This window comes from Ursus arctos, unplaced genomic scaffold (assembly GCF_023065955.2).
Source record: "Ursus arctos isolate Adak ecotype North America unplaced genomic scaffold, UrsArc2.0 scaffold_20, whole genome shotgun sequence".
In the NCBI taxonomy this organism is placed as follows: Eukaryota; Metazoa; Chordata; class Mammalia; order Carnivora; family Ursidae; genus Ursus; species Ursus arctos.
The window spans coordinates 51,336,938-51,363,241 of NW_026622875.1; the positions used below are offsets into that span (position 1 = coordinate 51,336,938).

At 35.8% G+C, this 26,304-nt stretch overlaps 1 protein-coding gene across 6 annotated transcripts in view; it reads right to left on the reverse strand.

The window, feature by feature from the left end:
• Positions 1-2,570: 2,570 nt before the first annotated feature.
• GOLGA4 (golgin A4) overlaps positions 2,571-26,304 on the reverse strand; it is a 114,213-nt gene continuing 90,479 nt past the window's right edge. For 4 of the 6 annotated variants that reach the window (XM_026496713.4, XM_044383295.3, XM_048216198.2 and 1 more), the window contains 5 exons: positions 24,736-24,811; positions 17,731-17,834; positions 13,021-13,107; positions 5,838-5,900; positions 2,571-3,263 (listed from right to left, as the gene is read on the reverse strand). In XM_026496713.4, the coding sequence (XP_026352498.1) occupies positions 5,871-5,900; positions 13,021-13,107; positions 17,731-17,834; positions 24,736-24,811 (297 nt within the window). In that variant the 3' untranslated portion in view covers positions 2,571-3,263; positions 5,838-5,870. The remainder of the gene's footprint in view (positions 3,264-5,837; positions 5,901-13,020; positions 13,108-17,730; positions 17,835-24,735; positions 24,812-26,304) is intronic. The other 2 variants (XM_026496714.3, XM_044383296.3) reach the window with 1 other exon arrangement.

Sequence of the window (26,304 nt, forward strand, 5' to 3'; positions counted from 1 at the left end):
CTGCTGAGCAGGGAGCCCTCCGTGTTACTCAATCCCAGGACACTGGGATCATGATCAGTCAAAGGCAGACACCTAACAGACTGAGCCACCCAGGCACCCCATGGTGGTTTTTTCCTGGTGAGGGATTCTGGAAGATTATTTTCTCTTTTTTAAAATGTATTCTCCAAATTGTCTACAATGAACCCAAAATTTCTTTCAGAATCAAAAAGAAAACAAAATGAAAAGGTCTTTCCTGTTTAAACAACTTCAGTCCCAACAGAGTTTCTCTTTCGGCCTTAGACCCCTGCTTGCTGTGGAGGGTAAGGAAGCTACAGGAAAGCCATCCCCATCCTCTGGGCCCTGCAGCAACAGAAAGGCATGAGAACACTTCTAGCATCTGTCCATCCTTCCTCAACAGGTAGTTTCTGCGACCAGTGAATTTTTGTAAGAAGAAGAATAAATATTTACACATCAGAAAATCATAAATGATGTTCAAGTCCTTTAATTCAGAAATGCCTAACTCAAAAATTTTCAAGTTGCCATAGATTGACAGTTTGTGTCCCCCCCAAAATTCATGTTAAACCCTATCCCCTAATGTGATGGTATTAAGAGGTGGGGTCTCTGGGAAGTGATCAGATCATGAAGGTGCAGCCCTCTTGAATGGAATAGATGCCCTTACAAAAGAGGCCAGAGAAAGAAAGCTCCTGCCTTCCTGCCACGTGAGGGCAGAGAGAAAAGGCATCTACGAACTAGGAAGTGGGCCATCACAGACACCAAATCTGCCAGTGCCACGATCTTGGACATCTCAGACCACAGACCTGTGAGAAATAGATGTTCAATGTTTATAAGCCACCCAGTTTGTGGTATTTTTGTTATAGCAGCACGAACAGACGAAGACACAAGTCAACAAAAAGGTAGTTGTCTACCAAGATTCACATGCAGCTGACCTGAACAAAGTGACTATAAAATTAATTCCTATAGCTACAAGTGAAAATTTTACCAAAACCTTGCTAATGTAACATCTTACTAGCATCTAGCACCTTTCAAAGTGAAATGCTAGTTTCCTGGCAATAAATTTACTCCATCAACCTTTTTGTGTCCCGCAGTCATGAGGTCTTGGAGAAAGCCTTGGGTTCAGAGCCCCAGAGTCAGGATCTCAGTGCTGGAATCACAGCTCTCTCTCTCTGTGGCCCTGGGCTGACCCTCAGCCATCACAAACCTCCTTGCCTGCAAGTAACAATCAGAGTACAAGGCAAAGTACTCAGTGGTCTGCAAGCTATGATGCAATCATGTCCTGTAGTATTTTTTTGGAAAACTCTGTCATTTCCCAGGCATCATTTAGGGATGGGGGGGGGGGGGGTCTTCAAGAAAATGCTCCAGGTGGGTTGAGACCCTGACACAGAGTCTAATGTAAGACTTGATCCCTCTTGCTGAAACAGGTCATTGAGAAAATGACACCATCATTCTTAAGGTGAACTGAATTTGCTGTACTTCTTTCTGAAAGAGAGGCTGTAAGCCTGCACTGAGGAAAAACAAGCAACCCCTGATATTAACTGATGAGCACTCTTTCCCCAACTCCATGTTTAAGATCCAGCTTGTTCACCTTCCCAGGGCTTGGCAAACCACTACCTGTGAGCCGAATCCAGCCTGCCACCTGCTTTAGAAATGAAGTTTTATTGGAACATAGCTGTGATCATTAATTTATGTATTACCTATGATTGTATTTGTACTTCAGTGACAGGGGCGGGGAGGGGGGTGGATTGTGGCAGAGACTATATGGCCTATAAAGCAGATAACACTATCTGACCCTGACCCTTTCTAGAAAAAGTGTGCTGACCTCCTACACACTTTTTGATATGCTTTTTGTCTCTATAAACGAGTTAGTAGGAAGTTGTCTACAAATTTCACTCGGAGTCCACAATTTCTACCTCAGGAAAAGATTTATTAAAAAGGTGAGAAGTCACGTCTGTTGTCAGAAACCCTTTGGTGGCACAAAATTTTGCCCCTTAAGTGAATCCTGATTTTAAAAAAGGGGGGGAGGGGTAAGAAGACCCTCTTCCCTTGCTGAAACAGTTGTCCTCAAAGAAGTCAGCTATGGGTTAGAATGGAAGACCCACTGGTCATTACCCCTCCGAGCTTCCCATTCTTTATCACACTATAAGAGACACCAGCAATATGAAGGTCCACACTGTCTGGATAATTGAGAGGCAGAGGTTAGGTAATACCTACATACTGAATACTGTGTTTGCTAGAATATAAAGGGTGTATGAAACCCTCTGAACAGTTCCCATCTCTTGCTGTCCAAGAGATGCTCTCATTAAGTTTAAAAAGAATCAAAGTATGGTCTACTCCAGAAGGGAGGAGGCACCCCCAAGTTGGCAGACTCCTGACACACACACCGTGAGGTATTTTTTGTTACCGTATTTCTTCTAACTTGATCATGCTAATTTTGAACATAAAAAATCTTTCCAAATGGTTAGCATTTAGCTATCTTGACAAACAGTTCCTCAAAATATTCATCCAGATAGAACATCTTTTCTTAACTATTTTGAAATAGATTTCAACATAGTAAAAAAAACACAATAAGCAAATTTTATATAGTAAATAAACTTTATTTATCTGTTCTTCCAAGATGACATTGCCAACAGTCACAGATCTGCATACAATACAGTATGCATACAATACAATATTGACTATTTACAATTTACAGTAGTAGTATTTCCTCTGAAAAATATAAGTACAAAAGCTAAGTAAACAATGAGGTACTGCTGTTTGGATTTATCATATGTATAGCTTAAAGAACTAGTCTTTAGCAAATATTCAACAAATCAATGTGGATAAAATACTCAATTAAATGCTCTAATTTATCAGAAAAAATCTACTAAGTTTCACCTCAAAATGTATTGCACAAGTCTTTAAAAAGAAATCCCCCTAAAAATAAATAGGAAAGGCAAGCAGTTCTTTAAAAAGAGGGACAAAAAGAATGGAAGAAAGGAACATTAAATGAGCCCATAAGTCAGGCTGAGTTATTCAAAATATCTTCTAAACAACATAAAACTTCTCCCAACAAAAAGAAAAAAACTATCACCATTTCTCCACTGATATAATCGATCTGAAAGGCAGTCTGCAATTATCTGCGGGCCAATGTCAGGGTTCTCTTGGTCTTTGGCTCCATAATGGGCCCTGAACAACAGCTTGCTTCTCAAAGAGGCAAACACGGACAGTGCTCCACGCCTGCCCAACGCCACCACCCCGTTTCTTCAAGATGATGATCGGAGCCACGACTGGAAAAGAAGGGAAAGAGGATAAAGAAAAAGAATTTTTAAGCAAACTTTTTGGCAGACTTGTTTTTTCAAGTTAAAATTATATTCTATGGTCTAGGGATTGAAGTAGAAATACTCTCTAAATATTAAATCCTAAAACAAAATCTTCTAAATATTAATGTTCTTGGAATGATCTGATCTACAGATCCTACAGGTCAGCGATCCTGAAAAACAGGACGTTTCAGTGACATTTGGAACCGCCACCTTTCACATGCCCTGAATGCTACTGGTCACACCTGGAGAAGCCAGGAGTACGTGTGCTGACTTGGCAGAACCCCACAAGGACACAGCTATTCAGATTTAAAGAGGACAAAGAGTTCTTCCGTTTTTTCTAATGTGTTGATTTTTCTACATATTGCAATTCTCCTAGGATGATATGCATGGCAGCAAAGGACAAACAGCATTTTGGTATAAAAAAGCTATGCCTCATTGGAAATTAACAAACTCAATTTTAAAAACTTAAAATGCTAAGAGAAATGATGCTAATGAATGATTCTAATAAGGTTTCTCTGATTAAAATGCTCAAAGCCAGTAGCCAGATTAAGTTAAAATGCCACAAAAATAAATAACCAAATAAAATTAATAGAGATAAACTTTTTATACATATTTAGTGAAAAGAGAAAGTTTTAAAGTCTTCGCAATTTGTAAGTGAATAATATAAGCCACTGATTGATACTTGTGATGTGCTGCCAATAGTGTATTATTTATAAAACTTGCTCAACAGTCATGTTGGTCCTAGAAACCTACAGAAGATGAGAAAAAGACCTTCTGTCATATTTAAATTCCTGTGTCAATTATTATTTTGAAACCTTAGCTTGTGCTGTTGTGGGAAAAGAAATTCATGCATGATTCAATAATGCTGCACGATGCCAGTGTCGTGAAAGACCAAAAAAAAAAAGGCTGGGAGAATTTTTCTAGTTTAAAAAAAAACTAGAAAAACATGACAATGACATGCAATGTGCAATCTCTGAGTGGATCTGGAATTTTAAAAATTATGAAAGACATTATTTGAAAACTGGAAAAATGTGAATATTTACTATATACTAGGTAACAGTATTATGTTAATATTAAATTTCCTGAGAGTGATAATTGTATTGTTGAGTTTGTAGGAAAATACCCTTGTTCTTAAAGATATTTGCTAAAGTATTTATTTATGTTTGCAAGTAACTGTCAAATGCTTACAAGCACAAGTGTTTGCAAGCAACGGTCAAGCGTTACAGAGGGGAAGATATATATGGAGAAAGAGCAAGAGTGAGAGAGCAAGTGACAACATTTTGCAAAAGGTTAGGAATTGGTGAATACAGGTGAAGAGTATATAGGTGTTCACTGCATTATTTTTACAAAATGTGTGTTTGGAATTTTTCAAAGTAAAAGTTGAAAAAACAATCAATTAATCAATTGATAAAATGCTACTTAATACACACTTCCAGTGATAAATGATAGTATTTAAAATGAAATAAAGACAAGCATGATGCAGTACTTATAATACCATGAAAAAAGGAAAATGTTAAGGGATTTACAAGACTACAGGCAGTTCTAGATAATCATTAAGGCAGGTTAACTGATACACTAGCATCAAAATGAGACTCAAATGCAGGCATAAATGATTTTTAAAGCTAAAAGATTAAAAAAGAAAAGCTGTATATTTGGCATTTTAAACCTTGATACCATTAGCTGAATCCTAGCTGAATTAACAATCACAGAGAATCTTTATCTTAATTCGATTAAGCTCTATTAATTGCAATCCAGCTTATTTGTCATTTGTAAAAATTGCAGCGAAGTCAGAGGTAAAGATGTACCCTAAATGTTAGGGGGTGCCAAGTCAAGCGACTAACATGACTAATACCTGCAGCTGATGGCAAGGGTGTTTAAATGGTGAAGACAGTTAACCGCATCCCAACAGTTTAGATGCCGTCACTTCCTAATAGCAATATGCTACCTACAAACAGCCACATTCAATCGAAGCAGGCTGCCCAAGGGTCTCCTCAGAACAGATGTTAGCTTGTTATGCCATATGATCCCAGGAAGTAATAAAATTGCTTTTACTTAAAAATCAACTTTACTAATTTTCATTATTTCAGATTGGCCTTGATAAGTGGGCCTTACAATATTTTAAATTCTGGTTTCGTGAAATATATTGTTTCACCTCTATCTAGAAAATGATTTTTCATTTCTCTCTCACAATCTTTATTAACTTCCAAGACTATTCTTAGGAAATAAAAACAAAAAAGATGATAAAATACATAAATTTTTTGAATTAATAAAAATTTAAAGAACAATTTTTAAACTTTCAATTATTATTTAAAGATTAAGCAAACTTTCCTAAAATTATATAACTCTTACTGGTGGTGATGATTATGAAATCTATATATTATTAATCTATAAGACAGAATTAACAGAAAATACCTATATTAACCCACAGCATAGCCATATATTCATTAAACAAAAGAGCAAAAGAATTCTAGCGAAATGGTTAGTATCATGCAATGCATTTGATTTTTGCACAAAAGACACAAGACATTATTCTTCACTCACCACATGCTAACTAAGCACAGACTGATGGTTTACTCAGAAGATACCACTGCGAGGTGAAGTATACTACAAGCCAGGAAGAAAAAAAGCTTATTGGGTTAGTTTTTAAGACTTAGTATAACACAGAGATTATATGGGTATATGAACTTCAAAGGATTAACTGAATTTACTTAACATTTTCTCAAATCTCCTCAAATCAAGGGAGTATAGGCAAAGTAAAAGGAATCTGACACTTCCCTCCCATCCTAGGTAAATATAGTATTATGTAGCTTTCGTTTGCAACTTTACTTTAAAAACTTAACGTAATTAAAGATACTTCACACTTTAAGTAAATATTTATACAGTAGATTAACTGGGTATGATTATTTGCTTTATAAAAAGATTTCTCTCACAATTCCATTAAAGTACACATTAAAATTTGATTTATATAATTTCAATTAACCATCAAAAATTTGGGGAAAAATGCTGATGAATGTGAATACAGTATGTCTATATGTTGAATTGCCATTCCTAATATATATCAGTTTTATCACTGAATAACCCTCTTGTAATTCAACAGTATATTGTCAGGAATGGTTTCAGGAATGATGACCCAAACCAAAATTTCCATTCAAGGGGACCCAATCTCAACATACTTTTTACTGTAACAACCTTCTTAAATAAATTCTTTGTCTTATCTAAAATGGTCACAATCTAAGATTATTAATTAGCTTTCTGGTTTGCTTTAAAACAGCATCAGTTAAAAAAAAGGGGGGGTGTTATTTATAAAATCTGAATCTGTTCTTAGTATAACTGTCAGAAGAATCATTTTACTTATCTTTTATATTTAATGGTGCAGTTAGTAAGAAGCAGCAAAATCAAAACACAAACTAGAAAATAATATCTGCAACACACACAACACAATAAGGTCAATATCCTATTGAAAAACTTGCAGAAGTAGGCAAAAATGTATGTGTGTGTATGTATGTCTGTGTGTGTGTATATATATATATATATATATAAAATCCCTATGTCTATGCTTGTAAGTATTGAAAACCTGGAAATGGCCTAAGTGTCCATCAATGGGAAATTGGTGAACTAAATTGTAGGACATCCACATAATCATACAATCAGCCAGTAAAAAGAATAAGGTACCTCAATTTGTAATGAGGTGGAATAAAATGAAAATGTTAAGTGAAAAAAGCAAACTGTTGCATTCTGCCACTTTATAAAATATTTAAGTGATTAAAAACATAATTATAATCACAAAGCATGGTACTGGCACAAAAACAGACACACAGACCAATGGAACAGAATAGAGAACCCAGAAATGGACCCTCGGCTCTATGGGCAACTAATCTTTGACAAAGCAGGAAAAAACATCCAGTGGAAAAAAAGACAGTCTCTTCAATAAATGGTGCTGGGAAAACTGGACAACTATATGCAAAAGAATGAAACTTGACCACTCTCTCACACCATACACAAAGATAAACTCCAAATGGATGAAAGACCTTGATGTGAGACAGGAATCCATCAAAATCCTAGAGGAGAACATAGGCTGCAACCTCTTTGACATCGGCCACAGCAACTTTTTTCATGACACATCTCCAAAAGCAAGAGAAACAAAAGAAAAAATGAACTCATGGAACTTCATCAAGATAAAAAGCTTCTGCACAGCCAAGAAAACAGTCAAAAAAACTAAGAGGCAGCCCACGGAATGGGAGAAGATATCTGCAAATGACACTACAGATAAAAGATTGGTATCCAAGATCTACAAAGAACTTCTCAAACTCAATACACGAGAAACAAATAAACAAATCATAAAATGGGCAGAAGATATGAACAGACACTTTTCCAATGAAGACATACAAATGGCTAACAGACACATGAAAAAATGTTCAAAATCATTAGCCATCAGGGAAATTCAAATCAAAACCACACTGAGATACCACCTTATGCCAGTTGGAATGGCAAAAATTGACAAGGCAAGAAACAACAAATGTTGGAGAGGATGTGGAGAAATGGGATCCCTCCTACATTGTTGGTGAGAATGCAAGTTGGTACAGCCACTCTGGAAGACAGTGTGGAGGTCCCTTAAAAAGTTAAAAATTGAGCTACCCTATGATCCAGCCATTGCACTACTGGGTATTTACCCCAAAGATACAGACGTAGTGAAGAGAAGGGCCATATGCACCCCAATGTTCATAGCAGCATTGTCCACAATAACTAAATTGTGGAAGGAGCCGAGATGCCCTTCGACAGATGACTGGATTAAGAAGATGTGGTCCATAGATACAATGGAATATTACTCAGCCATCAGAAAGAACGATTATCCAACATTTGCAGCAAGATGGACGGGACTGGAGGAGATTATGCTAAGTGACATAAGTCAAGCAGAGAAAGACAATTATCATGTGGTTTCACTCATTTATGGGACATAAGAAATAGCAGAGAGATTGGTAGGAGAAGGAAGGGAAGAATGAAGGGGGGATAAACAGAAGGGGGAATGAACCATGAGAGACTATGGACTCTGGGAAACAAACTGAGGGCTTCAGAGGGGAGGGGGGTGGGGGATTGGGGTAGGCCAGTGATGGATATTAAGGAGGGGCACATATTGCATGGAGCACTGGGTGTTACACACAAATAATGAATCACGGAACACTACACCAAAAACTAAGGATGTACTGTATGGTGACTAACATAACCTAATAAGAAATTATTATTTAAAAAACATAATTATAAATAATATATTTATAAAGCTTATTAGAAAGCCTGGGGATATTCACCAAACTATTAACAGAGATGAAGTGCCTGGAAAGTGTTGGGAAGCTGAAAACATGAAGGTCTGCCTCTCTATATGATTCTGAATTGTTCGCAATGTGTCCTTTTGCAATCACCACATATTGTATAATTCTAACAAGATCAAGAGTCAAAACCACTTTTGAGACAACCAATACGTACTTTATCTGTATAGTATTTTTCACTTTGCATCGGTACCTATTTGCACCTGTTTCCTGCTCCACCTTCCATGCATCTACTAAGCCCCTGAAAAAGCAAAGGTAAGCTTCTTCTGGGATGAAAAACTTCTGTATCCAACAATGCTGAAAAGCTCAGACGAATTATTGACTCAGAGGAGATTCTTAAAATTCCAACCAAAGGGAAAAAGTGAGAAACATTAACTTAAGTACAAGACTGGTGGAGGGCAAGGACTGATTAAGAACTTGACACAACACAAAGGATCAGTGTGAAAGAAAAGCAAAAAGAAAGTCAAAAGAAAATCAATTTTTAAAAATGACAAGAGTGGATGGGAAATGAAAATAAGCCAAATCTTCTTCAACAGAAGAGCAAGATTTTCTTCAATGGAGTCATCAAGAAAATAGCTGTCTAGGTGAAACATGCCATTCAGTTTGCTAGCACCCTAACAAGAAAAATGAATTTCTAAGAACACTTTTTAAAAGAGACGTCTATATAAAAAGAACCTCTAAATTCCAAAAGATGAGTTAGCACCTGATTGAAATAAACTTTCTAATAAAATTATCCTAAATAATAACACTCTCCTTTAAAAAAAAAAAAAAGCTGCTGGTGTACTCATGGGGCAGTTTTATTCAGCAAAAAATAATTAGACAAGTCAAAGACTTTTGTATTTACTCTTGCTCCTACCTTGCTCATACTGAGAAATAGCTTACCAGCAGACACAGAAATTCTTTGACCAATGCCAAAAGGCAAATACATAATCATCAGAGTCATGAAGCAAAGTTTTAGACTGCATTCCTCCTACAACACCCACTAAATAATGCAAACACTGGCCCGCCTACACACCGTCAGCACAAAGTGTGGTCCACACTCTGTCTCGAGCACTCCCAAAATTAATGGATGGGAAGGCAGCTCTGAAATGTGCTTGGGTTTGTTTTGGTTTACTTTTACCAGCTTTTCAGCCTCCAAAGCTAAAATAACAAAGCACTCGAGGTGCTGATTTTAAATACAAGGAAAACTGTGCTGCACATTTAGAACAAATCACTGAAAAGATTCATCTGGAACACACATTTAAAGCTAATGCCACCAGTTTTTAAATGCTCATTTAATAAATACAAATAAATAAATAAAATAATAATTATTATAATAATAAACCCCTAAAAAACCTGTTTTCTATACAGTTATATATTTTTCTATTGGAAAAATATTTTACGTATTCACATTGAAGATATAAATACCTTTCTATTGGATATCTTAACTACTAGAAAAAGGTAAGTCACTCTTTTTTGCAGTGTTTTGTTTTAATCAGCTACAGCTCACTGAACAGGGGTAAGAAGTTAAAATTTCAAGCGACTTGTTCTAAGACAATGATTCTTATTGCTCATTTTATGAATGATAACAATCTTAAAGGCAAATGTGTCTCTTGGTTCAACTTTCTCAATCATCAACAACCATAATTTTTCATCAAATGTAAAAACAACAATGAATCACTCTCAAGTACCAAGAATCTCAAACCAACAAAAAGTGACTCAAATTGATTTACAAGCCATCTTTGGGCCTTACTTCATGCTCATTATATATTATTTCATATTTCCTAAGCATCCATTTTTATTATTTGAATTATATTACTAGACATATCTTTTATTTGTGCACAATGAATGGGTGCTACCTCTTCTCCCTAAAATTAAAGGCTCCCACAAGGTCAACAACAATTATCTTCCATGTCTTCAATTTTCCTGTATCTGCCACAACAAACAGAAGAGTAGGTGATTGCTGACTGAACTCATTCATTAAGCAAAAGCTAATAATGGATAAGACTCTGCTTGAAGTAGTAGTGGAAAGAGTGGGACTTTCTTCCTAAGCAGGTCAGCCTCTGCGACAAGGCAGGATTATTTCAGGAAGGAACGAACAGTTACCATTTCATCCCTATCTAGAATGAATACCACTTTATTCAGGAATAAAGAGTGTAATGTTTTTCAAAGATTTCTTTTTAGTTAACAGGAAAAAAAAAATTTCCATCTGCTTTAAAAGGTTTTTCTCTACATGGTTCACTATTTACATATATCAATTCAATTCATTTCTTTCAAGACAAACCAGTCTAAGACTGCATGTGTGTAAGGGGTAAAGGGGAATATTTCCTGCCATATTGCCAAAGCCATGATAAAATGTAGCCCAACAGTAAGAGGAGAGTTTGCCATACCGCAACATCAAGATGATAAAGAGGCCATGGGAGAACGAACAAAGGTATATTAGATCATTTAAAAATATTTTCTTAAACTGGATCATAATGACAGAATCATGTCGACAGGTTCCAATTGCACTGGAGAGTTTTATTTTCACAAAGACACAGCTGTTTGGTTCAATGAGGAGGAAAACTACTCTGAGTAACTACATGGTTTTAGAATTAACATTTGCTATAATTTAAAACAACATTCTACTGACCAAAGGCATACATCATAGTGATATACTTCTTTTTTTTTATAATTTTTTTTGTTATATTAGTCACCATACAGTACAGTTTTTGATGCAGTGTTCCATGATTCATTATTTGCATATAACACCCAGCACACCATGCAATATGTGACCTCCTTCATACCCATCACCGGCCTATCATAGTGATATACTTCTTATAAAAAATATTTATCAACAGAAATAACTACAGAGGTATAACAATATTTTTCAGGCCACTAGATACAGGGAGGAATGCTTTCCAAAAAAACACTTAAATGCTAACCAAAATAATTGCAACTATCTCAGAAAATATACAATAGGTATACGATACAATATGCAATGGAGTACTGGGACAAAGGTCAGGGATGCTGGGATGACTTTATAGAAAGCAAGGAAGAGGAGGTCAGGATGTGCCTGAGGCTTGGGATTCCTTCAGGACTGGCCCTGCATAATGCGTCAGAGGAGAGAAGCATCACGCCTGGCTGACTCAGTTGGTAGGAATGAAACTTTTTTTTCTTTATTGTAATTATGCTCCACGCCCAACAAGGGACTTGAACTCATGACCTTGAGATCAAGAGTCAAATGCTCTACCAACTGAGGTAGCCAGGCACTCTAGGATGCAACTCTCGATCTCAGGGCTAACGAGTTCAAGCCCCATATTGTACGTGGAGCCTAACTTAAAAAGAAAATAAATAAAATGGGCAAATTAAAAAAAGAAAGAAAGAAATGACTGACAGGTGCAGGGTGTCTGGTCTGGAGAGGAAAAGTCCTCCACTCAGGCTATCCACAGATTTATGGTTGAGTTCCATGGGTTAGAACGAGACAAACTGGTAACCACTACAGGAAGGAAGATTGGGGTTCAAGGTAAGCAAGGACTTTTGTAAGAGACATACTCTGTCGAGATCATATGGGATGCTTCGGGAGGTTTACTGACTTAGTCCTTCTTACTGGAGATACTCAGACATGGGCTAATCCATCATAAAGGAGAAGATCTTAGCTTGCTTTAATGAGGAGGGAGAAGAGAACAGCGGTGCTGGGATCGTGAAACAAGCAAAGGAACGGGGGAGGATGTGAATGGTGGTGCAGGCTACCAGCAAGACAAGAAAAGGAAGCAGAAAGAGAAAGCTGGGGTGGGACCTGAGACTTCACAAATTTCACATTCTGCTTAGAATGGATGTTCTTAAAGAATTACTGGCCCAGGGCAAAAAGAAGTTAGGCATGCAAATAATTCTGCATAATTTATGAAGTGTATATTTGTTTCATTTCAGTTACAGCTGACTTCACACAAAGGTTCCTAATAATTCGGTGATCTACCAGGATACCCTTGCTGGTATGTCAAAAACTCAAAAATGCTTAAATTCTTCATTCAGAATTATTGTATTTGAAAACAACAAAAGTAGGAAAGAGAGATGTAATATATAGAACATCAAACATCATGGTGTAACCTGATTTTAAAAGTTATTACTGGAAATACCAGAACAAATGCCTTCTCTGTACTTCCCACAAATAGCCCAAGTTCTGGAAATCCCATAGACAGCATATATGGGTGTCAACCTCATATATGCTATTGAAGAAGACTGTTCTTTCCTTGAGGACATCAATTCACATTTGCCCTTGGTTAAACTTTCTTAATGTAGATTCATTCTCATTTTTTAGGCTGCAGTAAAATAAAAAGTAAACATTTAAAATGTCTTTTACCAATTCAAAGTCTCTGTGAATGAAACAGGATGTAAAAAGATGGGTTAAAGCCGTCTTCTATCTGTAACCTACTTTTAGAGCTTACCATTAGCCGAGCATCTTCTCTTTCCAAAATTTTTTGAGTCTGATCATCAGGGAACTTCAGTACAGTGGTTATAACCTTTGCCATGGTCTACAAGAAAAACAACAAGAGATGATCACTAATAGACAGTGAAGCAGATGAAGTCTCACCCAATTCTGACATGTTCTGCTGGTGGGATTCTTTAGTGCTCTCAATGGAAGCCACAACCAAAGAAGTATGATGTGAAGGTATTAGTCAAGGAAATAACAGCCAACACTAGAATTTCAATTTAAAAGGACTCCTCACAACGTCTGGGTTGATATTTCAAGAAGATGCAATTACAATAGCATGAAGCTATATAAAGTTCTAATGCTCTTGGCCCTTTGTCTCAATTAAGATGAAACTTTATTACTCATTGATTTTATTAGGCTTTTTATTTATAGAAATCTATCTAGAAAGTGATGTATTGCCAAACATATGCTCTAAATAATCAGAATTAGATACTCCCAAGTTCAGCTTTAACTAAATCACATCATATATCTCATAAACATGGGCTACTGCATGAACATGAACATGCTTAGTAGGTATTTTTTACAACATGCAGCACATCAGCCTAATAGAGATACAAGTTACATTTTAAATAAACACAAGATGTTTTGTTTGGTAGAAAACATGATGAATCAAAACATTACACATGGTGGCTTGCAAAACAAGATCATAAATTGTGCAGATCTAAATGAATATACCGTAAGTCAGACTGTCACCCAAAAGCTCGTGGAAAATTCTCCTCAAAGGTGGAAATTCCCTATTTTGTATCAAGATGAGATGTTTTGAGGGAGACAGAGAGGAAAGAAGATACCTTATGAAATAAGATACACTCACGAAATAAGTAGGATAACAAGTTCAGTGCTTACATACAAATTCAGGTGCCAGTGCTCTCCCCTGAGGATTCCCACAGAGGATGGCAGGGTCACCTAGAGAACTCACTCTAACATTCTTCATTCACAGTTACACAGACTGTGTGTGTGTGTGTGTGTGTGTGTGTGTGTACACGGGAGGGGGCCGGGACTAGAGAAGGTCACTGAGAAAAAGATGACATAACGGAGTTAACCAAAAATTTTACAAACTCACATCATACATAATGTATATGTATAATTATCTCCAGGAAGGAAAGAAACTAATGTTTTTAAAATTCCTATTATGTGCCAAGCCTAGGCAAGGCACTTCACATACTTCTAATACTTATTTCAACTAATACTGTTGTTCTACCACAAACCCCATACACAGCAAAATTTCAGCCCTCTTCCTTCCTTTCATCTTTACCTCTGCCATTTTGAGGATCAAAAAAATACCATTTAAAATAACACAGTTCTTGAAGAATTCCAAAAGCATTTTACAAAATCCTCATCCTTTAAACTGTACTGCCTAGAGATAACGGAATCTTCCATGCTAAACCAGTCTAGAAACTAAGCATATGTGGCACAAAATGACAAGAGAAATACGAAGTAGTGACTATTTCAGTATTCTTTTCGTTAACACTCGGAAGCAATTTTTCGTGGTTTTTGGTTACTGTCTATGAAGATTGCTTTTGGGAATTAATTTCAATAGCTGGTAAAATTCGAAGTACCCAAAAGTCCACTTATATTCACTATGAAACCACATACATGCATACAGAAACACGTCTGTCAAGATAACCCCAAACTGTTGCTAGTTGTCTCTTCACGTTTCTAGATAATGTTAATGAGAAACCCACCTCTAAATTCATCAGTGATCCTGAAACTGCAGCAGATTACCCAGTAAAGACTTAAACAGAGAAGCCCAGGCTCTTTGCCATATCCTGGGAAAGAACTCAGACTGTCTATTCTATACGCAATATCCCCAGGCCCTGGGAAGTAAGGAAAAATTCAAATGAGCCACCTGGTTTAGAGGTGACATCTTCTCCCAGGTTTTCTTTAGGGAGAAGCTTTAATAAAGGCTAGGATGAGAAACACTTTCTACTGAAAAGGAAAACAGGCTGAATTTAGCATGGAGGATCAAAACCCAAGAAAAAGAAAGTGAAGGACAGAAGAAAGAAGGGACACTTATTTTAGCTTCATACCATAAGAATGTGTGTCCTACATGTGGTCTTCTTAAATGAATCATCTGCCTCATAAAATAAGGAACACTGTGTACAAAAGCAGATGAAGAAACACAGGTGGGATGACATACATATCCTGCTGGACAAGATACGACTACAGATGAGGATCAAATCACAAAAGCCACAATATACTTTGGCTCACTCTAAAACCACAACCTGGCCTCCATTTCAAATTCTTCATTAATGTGTAGAGATTAAGCAAATTAGTAAAAGATATGTCTAAAACCAGCTCTGCTCTTTTCAATCTCTGCTCAAGGGCTAACTACCCCCCACCAATCCCTACAGGTAAAACTCTGAAAACATTCCATGCCCTCCATACTCTGTGCAGCCCTAAAAGGAGTCACTTCCACCACAGATCCAGTGTTTTAGTTGGACCAGACTACTTGTCATTCCAAAACCCACACTCAACTTCCTGCTTTGGACCTCCTGTCTAGGTTTTCCTCCCGTCTGAGTTCATCTATTAAAATCTAACCATCTCCACATACCCCCGACCCGGCTTTAAAGCCCAGCAGATACACCTGCTTTTCCACAATGTCCTCCTTGACCTTCCCACAAGTAAAAGGAGAACTCTGTGCCTCTCTTAACAGCCCCAACGACAGTCGGTATCATGTTATGCTTAACTGCGAACAGGTCCGCTTTCCTACTATACAGTAAACTCCTTAAAATTAGGGATGGTGTAAAAAAAAAAAATTAGGGATAGTGTCAAATTTCATTTTTCTACCCATCATGGTGATAAACAAAGGGCCACATACAGCAAGTGCTCAATAAATAAGCAGTAAATTAAGCTGAGTATCTGCTATGGCTTTTCTACATTTACCTGTAAAATGTGATGGCAGAATGACAGCCTAATCATTTGTAGTAACCAGATGCATTGAATGCTGACGATAAAAGACCAGAGAGAACACTCTGCCACACAGAGTCCCAGTCAGGTATTAGACAGGGTTGCCTGTGCCCTGAGGACACCCCTTCCAGCTGGTTCCTAAATCACAGCCTAAAACAAGCTGCACAACCCTGAAAGCACAAGCTTGCACTTGGCTGAATGGCACTGCCCCAGAACACATCAATGCTTGTGCTGGGTCTTTCTTCAGGAGGACTCAAACTCTGTAGAGATCTCATCCTCCACAGTTCGCAACCTCCAGAAGACACAGTTTGAGGAAGCCAGTCTCTTCATTTCACAGATCAAGAAAAGGTTAAATCATTTATTTAGCAACACGGGATCACAGCTTTAGATTCCCAAATGAACCAATATAGCTAAAGTTCTCAGAAGCTACTTTTTTTTAAAAAATACACCCTTCTCCCTTCCTTGCAATAACAAGGTAACATTAAATTATCTACCCCACCTCAGCTAAAGGCTACTATCTAATAACGACTTAATAAGAGATCATTGTATTTCATTAGCTTTATTTTTTAAAAGCAGAAAATAAGCTTTAGCTACTATTTGAATTTTTTAAAAAGTCCTTTAAGAAAAAAAAATTGAATTACTATGAATTAACATACCCTTCCTGAGTTACATCTTCTGGATCACACTAGATATTACTTTAATTTGAAACTATTTGATACAATGAAATGAGATTTCTATAGATATTAAGGATTCAAATGACTTATAGCCTAGTGTTTAGCCGAATCTATAATCCATAAATTCATATTCTTTTAAGAGATTTTCTTATGCTCTTACTTTCTAGGCTTTAAATATATCTGTCAAATTAATCCCTGAACTGGTCTGGCACTCCTTGACTTAGTAACCCCTGCAGACCCATAAGTTAAAATACCAATTGCTTCTAAAAATGGAAAACTCATGATCCCATTCTCAGCCAAGGTATATGGACAATGTAAAGGTTTATGAAGGTAAAAAGGTGAAGCGATGTCTGAAAAGAAATTGCTTTAAATGAAAAATTTTGAGAAAAGGCTCATGAATTTCCATAAATATATTCAATTCAATTCAAGATACATGTACCAAAAGTCCAATATAGGCTTTTTAAAAAACACTGCAGGGGATACAAACAAGAAAAAGATAAGACTATATACTCAAGAACCTTACTATAAATTTGACATTCCAGAAAACAAATTTAGCCGAGCACTATTACTTATATAATGTGGTAATGTTAATGATTGATATTCCATATGTACAGGAATGATTTTCTCATAGTGACTAAAGTAAAATACTTCTAAATATCTCCAAGCGACACTTAATTATGTAGTCTACTACTTAATTCTTAATTATGGCCATTTCTAATACTTCAACATTACCCTAAAGTTTCCATGAAAATGAAATCTACTCTTCTAAGATTTGAGGTCAAAAATAAAAATAGCCACACGTTTCACAAAGTATTAAGTTAATGAAATTTCAATTTTTAGTACTCAGCATCATCCAACAGTATTTTTAAAATTAATATCTTTTAACTGTAACAAATATAAGCAAGATCTGACAATTCATTTTGGTAAACTAAGAACAATAACACAATTACCTATTATCTATCATTAGCATGTATGGTCTGCCAACAGTAAAAATACAATCAATATGCGTACTAAAGTATTAAAAGTGGGCACATTTCTTTTTAAATTAAGCCACATGCCAAATCACCAGAAATGATTTATACCTTAGTCTCACGACCCATCATATACTCAAAAAGCACTTTTCGCAAATACTCAAACTCGGTAGGTTCTCCAAAGAGCGAGACATCAGTATGGTACAAACTGCCACCTGTCAAATAAAAAAACCCCGGTCAAGTTGTAAAGAAAAACCAGACAAACCACTTATTACTTAGACACTAGACAAACTAAAGATCAATCAAAGGAATAAAGTGAGGCATCCCTCTTGTATTAATTTTATATTGTACTGCAGAGTATTGTATATACATACACAGCATTCCAATTGGTATTTGCCGTTGGAAGAGAAAATAAGAATTATTATAACAATTTTATTTCTCACATCTTTTCTTCCTCCTCCTACTGGCATGGCAATTTTAAAAGACTATACTCAGGGAATATAAAGATTTCTTAAAACTTGTATTTCTCTCCTCAATATTATGTGGTTGGCTTCAGATATTCTACAATGACTAAAATCAGTAATCATTTTTATTTACTAAGAACTTAGTATCTCAGAACAGAATTCTAGTTTTTCTAGTATTCCAAATCTAAAAGCACTTAAATTTAAATCAAGTTTTCAAAACTCTTTGGATACACAGGACAAATAAAATAACTCAAAAACGCATGAAATATTAATGCCATTTTAGTGGTTTTCAAATATTCTGGTTCAACATCTTAAAGCCGGTCATAAAAAGTTATAGTCCATCTGTTAACCAAGCCCCATTTCAGCCTAAAAGTAAACAATAAATACAGTTCAGGTATATGAAATCACACTGAATATTATGCGTAAATTTATACCTTGATAACCCTGGATTTTTAAAAAACTGAATACAGGAAATCACACTGTGCAGCAAAATAATACAATAAGATTTCCATTACAGGATGATGAACAATACGTGAACCTCTAAACGCCAAAGTTGACAGTAGTCTTTCATTGTAACTTTACATTTCCTTTGGCTTTAGAATTTAAACCAGCATTTGTTTAGTAAAAAGAAACAAACAAATGAAATCTCATGGAGTATTATTTACACATATGAGATTAGTAAAATCCTAAAAGTCAGATAATACCAAGCACCTGTGAATATACAGAACAATGGAAATGCCTGGGCACTGCCTGTGAACGGATACAACCACTACAGACAACAACTTGGCATTACTTTGAGAACTTCAAGAAGTGGAAGACGAGCATATTCTATGATGCAAAAATTCAATTCCTACCAATACATCCTAGAGAAATGCTTCACATGTACACCAGAAGTCAAATGTTCACAGTTACACTGTTTATAAAAGCAAAACTGAGACAATTCAAAGGTCCACCAACAGGAGAATACATAAAATATGGTATACAGATATAATGTATTATTACTAAACTCAGCATTCAAAATGGTTAAACCATAGCTTCTAGAATGAAATTCAAAATCATAATGCTGCATGAAAAAACAGCAGGAATATGCAGAATACATACAGTATATCATTTCTATACAGCCCAAAACATGTAAAACATTAAGGTCAATTGTTTTAGGTAACTGTGTATATGCTGCAGCATGTTAACAGTGGTTACCCTTGGGAGAGAACAGAGAGACAGGACACTGAAGAGCAGCCCAAGGAGCACTGGCAATGTTCTAGAGGGCGAATTCATAGGTGTTAACCAGTCTTTGTACTTGATCTTTACTTTGCACGCATTTGTATGTTTGGAATATTTCATTTTTCAAAAGTGTACCGTTTTAAAGTCCCAAATCACTCAAACAGCACTTTGCAAATACAGTGCAACCAGAACTGAATAATGATAATGCACTATTTCCTCTTCAAAAGCCATTTATCTATATATCATACTTAAGTGTTTCGTTCCTCTAGATTGATGCAAAATGTAAGAGTTTACAATGTTGTACCCTTTTCAGAAAATAATTGATTTTATTATTATAAACATGTAGATAACTTGTGTATAGCCATTTTCCTGGACAAGTAAATTAGTACTGTTTTTCAATGCATGTACCCTTTCCTGTCTTCTCCCTAACAGTGGCATATAAAAGAAATTTCTTCCTCTTCTTATAATTCTTACTTTGGGTTTTAAGCAATGAGAGTGGAAATTAGTTATTCAAATAAAGATGCTTGCCAGATTGTCTACCCATTGCTTCTTGTGAGTCTTTCCAAATAACTTTATCTGAGTACCACTCAGCATTTTTAATTTATTTTATTTTATTTTATTTATTTATTTTAAAGATTTTATTTATTTATTTGACAGAGAGAAAACAGCCAGCGAGAGAGGGAACACAAGCAGGGGGAGTGGGAGAGGAAGAAGCAGGCTCACAACAGGACTCAAATCTCAGGACCCTGGGATCATGCCCTGGGCCGAAGGCAGACTCTTAACAACTGAGCCACCCAGGAGCCCCTACTCAGCATTTTTAATACAATACTTTACCTGGGCCCAATTCCAAAATGTACAACTGGAAAATCCATTTAACTACACTTAACACAATCTTAATCAACTAAGTGTATTACAGATAATTTTAGTTAAAAGGAGGCTTGGCTAAGATTTTCTTTAAAACTGTACATGCATTTATTTAATTGGAAAATAAAAAACTAATTTTACATTTACAATCACACCTAAGAATAAATGTAACAAAAGAGGTATAAGAGAACTACTCAGAACAATAAACATTATTGACAGATATTAAAGAAGACCTATGTAAATGCTGAAAGATATCATAATTGTGGGTTGGAGACTCAATACCACAGAGGTGCCAATTCTCTTCAATTTTTCAATAAATTCACAATGCAATCCTAATCAAAATCCTCTCAGGTCTGGGTGTGTGTTGTGAATGTAACTTGATAATCTGATTCTAAAACTTAAATGGACATCCAAAGAGCTAAGGATAGCTAAGACACTCTTGAAAAACATAAAGTGGGAGGGCTTCCCCAGCTAAACAGCAAGATAGGCTATGAAGTCATCATAACTAATAGAGTGAAGTGTTAGAGCAGGCACAGACAAATCCATCACTGGAACAGACTACAGGTGCTAAAACAGACCCTCAAAAATATGGAATAACTAAATTGGGTAAAAAGAACTTATCCTGCTTTCCCTATAAGAGCTATATCTCAAGGTAACCACACAGATAATGTGGGAACATTTCCATTTACAGAAGAATTCCAGTTAATATCTGCACAAGAAATGGGAGAATGTGAGTATCACCGTAAAACAATGACTGGTGCAACAACAGATCTTGGCATACGGGTCCCCACTGGGTGCTAAAATCAAAGGTGAAAGGTGATAAGTCAGACTGATGACACCTGGAACTGTGTGAAAGCGGTTTCAAGAAAGACATGTGTCTTTGATGTGAAACAACATATAGTTCAGCTCCCTTTGGGAGGTACTATTGCCAATAACACAAATCTAAATCTGACCAAGCCCCTCATTCTAACTACGGGGGGATGGAACACCAAGAGTTCAGAATGCCTTAAATTTACGCACAAGTAATTTGGCCTCTTTAACAAATAAATAACAAAAGGGGAGAGAAAGGGAGAGGGAGAGGGACAAAGAATCTAGGGTTTTAAAAAGAGATTTAAGTGATTTCTCAATCAAAGTAGTATGGGTACTACTTGGCTACTGATTCAAAGAAATCAACTGTTTCCCACCACCACTACCAGAAAACCTTTATGAAAGTACAGGTAAGTTTGAATACTGACTGGTTATTTGATTAAGGAATTACTATGAAATTTTTAAGTGTGATATCAATACCATGGTTATTTCTAAGGAATTCTCTGTATAGATATATACTAAAATATTTACATATGAAATAAGATATAGGACTTACTTTAAAATAATCTAATGGACTAAGGAAAGGAAAGGCTGGGGTACAGATGAACCAAGATTAGATATGTCTTGATAATTCTGGAGGGTGGTTGATGTGTACATGTGTGTTCATTATATATCATTAGTTTTCTATATGTCTAAAAAAATTCCGTAATAAAAAATTCAAAAGGAAGACATTAAAGAAAGAAAACACCAACTAGTACAATTTGTTTACTATATATATATAATACTCTAAACAGTAATCCTTGTTTTTATAATGTGTATATATACATATAAATAAGGATTAATATTTAGAATTTTTTTTAAAACTCCTACAAATCAATAAGAAAATGATAGATAATCTTAGAAAATAAAAAAGAGGGGCGCCTGGGTGGCTCAGTCGTTAGGTGTCTGCCTTCATCTCAGGGCATGATCCCAGCGTTCTGGGATTGACCAAGCTCCCTGCTCCGCTGTGAGCCTGCTTCTTCCTCTCCCACTCCCCCTGCTTGTGTTCCCTCTCTTGCTGGCTGTCTCTCTGTCAAATAAATAAATAAAATCTTTTAAAAAAATAAAAATAAAAAGGAAATGGAGAGGAACTTTACAAAAGAAATATACACAGGTAAAATGAATGAATACAAAATGAACAATCGGGGCACTTGGGTGGCGCAGCTGGTTGAGAGTCCAACTCTTCGTTTCAGCTCAGGTCATGATCTCAGGGTCGTGGAACTGATTCCCACATTGGGCTCCATGCTTGGCATGGAATTTGCTTGAGATTCTCTCCTTCTCCCTTCTCCTCAGCCCCTCCCCCTGCCCGTGCACGCTCTTGCTCTCTTGTTCTCTCTCTCAAATAAATAAATAAAATAAATAAATAAAATCTTTAAAAAAAAGGACAATCAAATAAGATGTTCAACCTGATTACTAACAATAGAGATGTAATTAAAATTACAAATCACAGCACAGGATTTAATAAGTGAAGTATTAAAGGGCCTTAATAAATCCAGCACTGCTGAGGAGCTGGAGTGATGAGAGCTCTTATCCACTGCTGGTGAGAATGAAAATTAGTACAAAAAAATATAGAAAACAGTTTCCTACATTATCTTCAAATTGTACCTAGTTTGGCCAGCCTAGGATAGGATGTGCACAAGAATGTTCATATCCTATGACTCCACAATTCCAGTCTTAGCTGTATAGAGAAAATCTTTCACATAAGACATGTACAAGAATGTACAAAATTAATAAATGGAAATGAGTGAACCAGAGCTACACACAACATGGATGCACCTCAAAACTTACATCAAGCAAAAGAAAAAATACAAGCTTACTGTATGATTCTATTACAATAAGTTCCAAAGCAAGCAAAATCTAAACAAAATATTGCTTAGAAATATACACATAGTTGGTAACAATAAAGAACAAGAGAATGATTAACATAAAATCAGGGGGAAAAAAATCAGTAGAGGAGAGGAATAAAGCTATTATTGCAGAGGCCTACACAGAGGTTTCTGAAGAACTAGTAACTTTTTATTTCTTCCTGCGTAGTGGATGCTCATTCCACTCTATTCTTTAAAGAGGTAGCATGGTGAAGAGATCAATGTGCATATTCAACTAGACTGGCCAGGTTGGTGAGAGAATTAAATGAGCTGATATACAGAACAGTGCCTGGCATTTAGTGTTACACAGGTATCCCCTGCCTCTTGAAGATTCATGTTACACCACTTTGCTTTTACAAAAACCTGCATTAGTACCTGTCTTTGCTAACCGAAAAAATCTGAAGAGGTTTTTTGCTTTTATAAAAAAGGCGAAAAGTGGAAATAGTGTTGAGCATTTGTTCTGCGGCGAGCCCTTATAGAAGCAGCACAAACTCACAGCAGCAAGAGTGGCTCCACCAAGCTCCTTCCTCAACATCAAGCTGCCATAGATCCCAACTGTCTGTGTAAGCATCTGTGCTTTATCTCGATTTATTTTGTGTATTTGTTAGCAAGACATGTCCTAAGGTATCAGAAAAGCCTAAGAAAGGATATTTTTTGGGCCCGGGAATGCTAAAAAATTTTTTCATATAAATTAATGGTAACTGCTTCTTTGTTTTACACCATTTTGGCTTATGAAAGCTATCACAGGAATGCTCTACTTTTGGATGGTAGAGGAGACTTATATATGTGTTAGTTATTAAATCAACTGTACATGTGTGTTCATTTTACAATTCAAAACTGAGAAAAAAAGAAAATTATAAATATCTTAAGTTGAAACTAATGAAAAGAATCAATATTATTCTCTACGCACTGCTGAGCACTGAGTCAGCAGTTGAGCTGACAATAATATGTGTTGACTTAGATATGGCAAACAATCCTTGTAGCAAGAGTCTTCTCCGCAATGAGCCATGAGACACTTCCAAGCTGGTTTTCTCTTGTTTTTGAAGAGCATTTTGGAGAGAATCCAAAGGAAGTCCTTGTTTAATTTAATTAAAATTGTATAATATATTATTTAATTGCAGTAAGAGCTTTCAAAAACACAAAGGAATGTAAAATGGTTTAGATTTATGCCCTAGTGCTTCCCTGAAAAAGCAGAAATCTTTACAAAACAGTTAGCAAAATAAAACTATTCTTAATGAAGTGACGCAGTGGAACAGAAGGGAAAATTGTTATGAGATTATTCAAAGATCACTATCATCTCAAGGGAACAACTATGTAAACACTCAAGTTCATCTTTAAAATCCTCTGTAAGTGGCATGTATTACTTCAATCAAGAGAATGTTTCCAAATCACCCTCTCCTATGCTGAATATAAGAATTTTTATGAAATTATTTTCTCCATAAATGCGAGTTTAAATTTAGTAATGTAACATTATGGTAATAGTAAAAAACAGAATCATCTAAAAGATATAACTGTGTCTATATGAGTGCATTTAGTAGATTAACTAAATGTTTGCATACATACAGAACAGTCTGGGAAAATATACATAAATTCCCACTAGGTTGGTTCCATCCGGAGAGCGCAGAATAAAGTGGAAACCTGCAGTTCCACTTACACACTGCAGCACTGTTTGATTTTTTTTTTTTGCAAAAAATATGCATTATTTTTGTTTTAGATTACTGTCATTTTTTCCTTAAAACTAGCTGTTAGTGGTGAATTACAAGGTAAAATAGCAGTTTAGGAAAAACAAAAATAAAACTCCTCCATAAACCCAGCAATAAGAGATAACCATGGATAACATGAGAGATCATTCATACCTTTGTAAGGAGTCCCCACAGTCGTTGCACATACATTCTTTTCATATTTCTTCAAACGGTCTTCTAAATTGTGAATCTAAAAGTAACAAATACTCAAATCATATCATAAGATTCATATGGAAATCATATGTAAAAAAAGACTGCTATAGCTACTAAATTCTTTAATACTTAAGACAGAATGTGAATACAATTAATACAAATGGTTATGGTTTCTTTGATAGGACACCAAAGCACAGACAACAAAAGAGAAAATATATAAGATGGCCTTTATCAAAAGTAAAGCTTTTGTGCTTCGAAGGACATTATCAGAAAGTGAAAAGACCACTTGCAAATCACATATCTCATAAGGGACTTGTATTCAGAATAAAGAATACAACTGAAGAAACCAAATAACCCAACTAAAAAATGAGCAAAGGACTTAAACAGACATTGTTCCAAATAAGACATACAAATGGCCAACGAGCAGATAATAAGATGCCCAAGCATTAGTCATGAGAAAAATGCAAATTAAAACCATAATGAGACACTACTTCATACCAACTACTATGGCTATAATCAAAAAACTCGTTGGTGAGGATGTGGAAAAATTGGAATCCTTATATAACTTTGTTGGTGGGAATGTAAAATGGTGCCACCATGTATTTTGGTGGTTCATCAAAAGGCTGAACATATAATTACCAAATGATCTAGCAATTCCACTCCTGGGTATATACCCCCAAAGAACTGGAAATAGGTGCTCAACTAAAAACTTGTACACAATGTTCCTGACAGCACTATACATAATAGCCAAAAGGTGGAAATAAACCAAACATTCATAAACTGATGAACGAAGTATGGTATATTCATAAAATGAAGTAGTATTCAGCCATAAAAAGGAATAAAGTACTGATACATGCTACACTGATGAACCTTAAAAACATCATACTAAGTAAAATAAGCCAGATAAGAAAGGCTATGTTTTATGTGATTGTATTTATATAAAATACTCATAACAGGCAAATTTACAGACAGGAGATTAGTGGTTGGCAGGAGGTAAAGGGGAGTGACTGCTTCATGGGTATGAGGTTTCCTTTTGGGGTGATGAAATGTTCAGGAACTGGATAATGGTGATGGTTTCACGACATTGTGAATGAACTACATAAGTCAATGAATTGTGCACTTTAAACTGGTTAAAATGGCCAATTTTATGTTATGTGTATTTTACCACCATAAAAATAACTAATACAAAAATTGATATGCTAGCACAGTTTGAAGATTTGAGAATGCTACAAGAAGGGAGTTTTAAAGCAGTAACCTCGAGAATAGATGAGAAAAGATAAACCACTGGCAAGTAGAAAAAAAAAAGTAACACTGGGACTTGGCATCTACTTTTATGATTAAAAAAAAATACTGTGAAAGTTTTCAAACATAATCAACCACAGAGAATATAGTACAATCAATGCCTATATGTACCTATCCATCACCTAATTTCAACAATCGTCAAGGTTTTTATATGTATGACTTTTAAGAAAACTAGAAAATTGGGGAGCCTGGATGGCTCAGTCAGTTAAGTGTCTAACTCTAGATTTC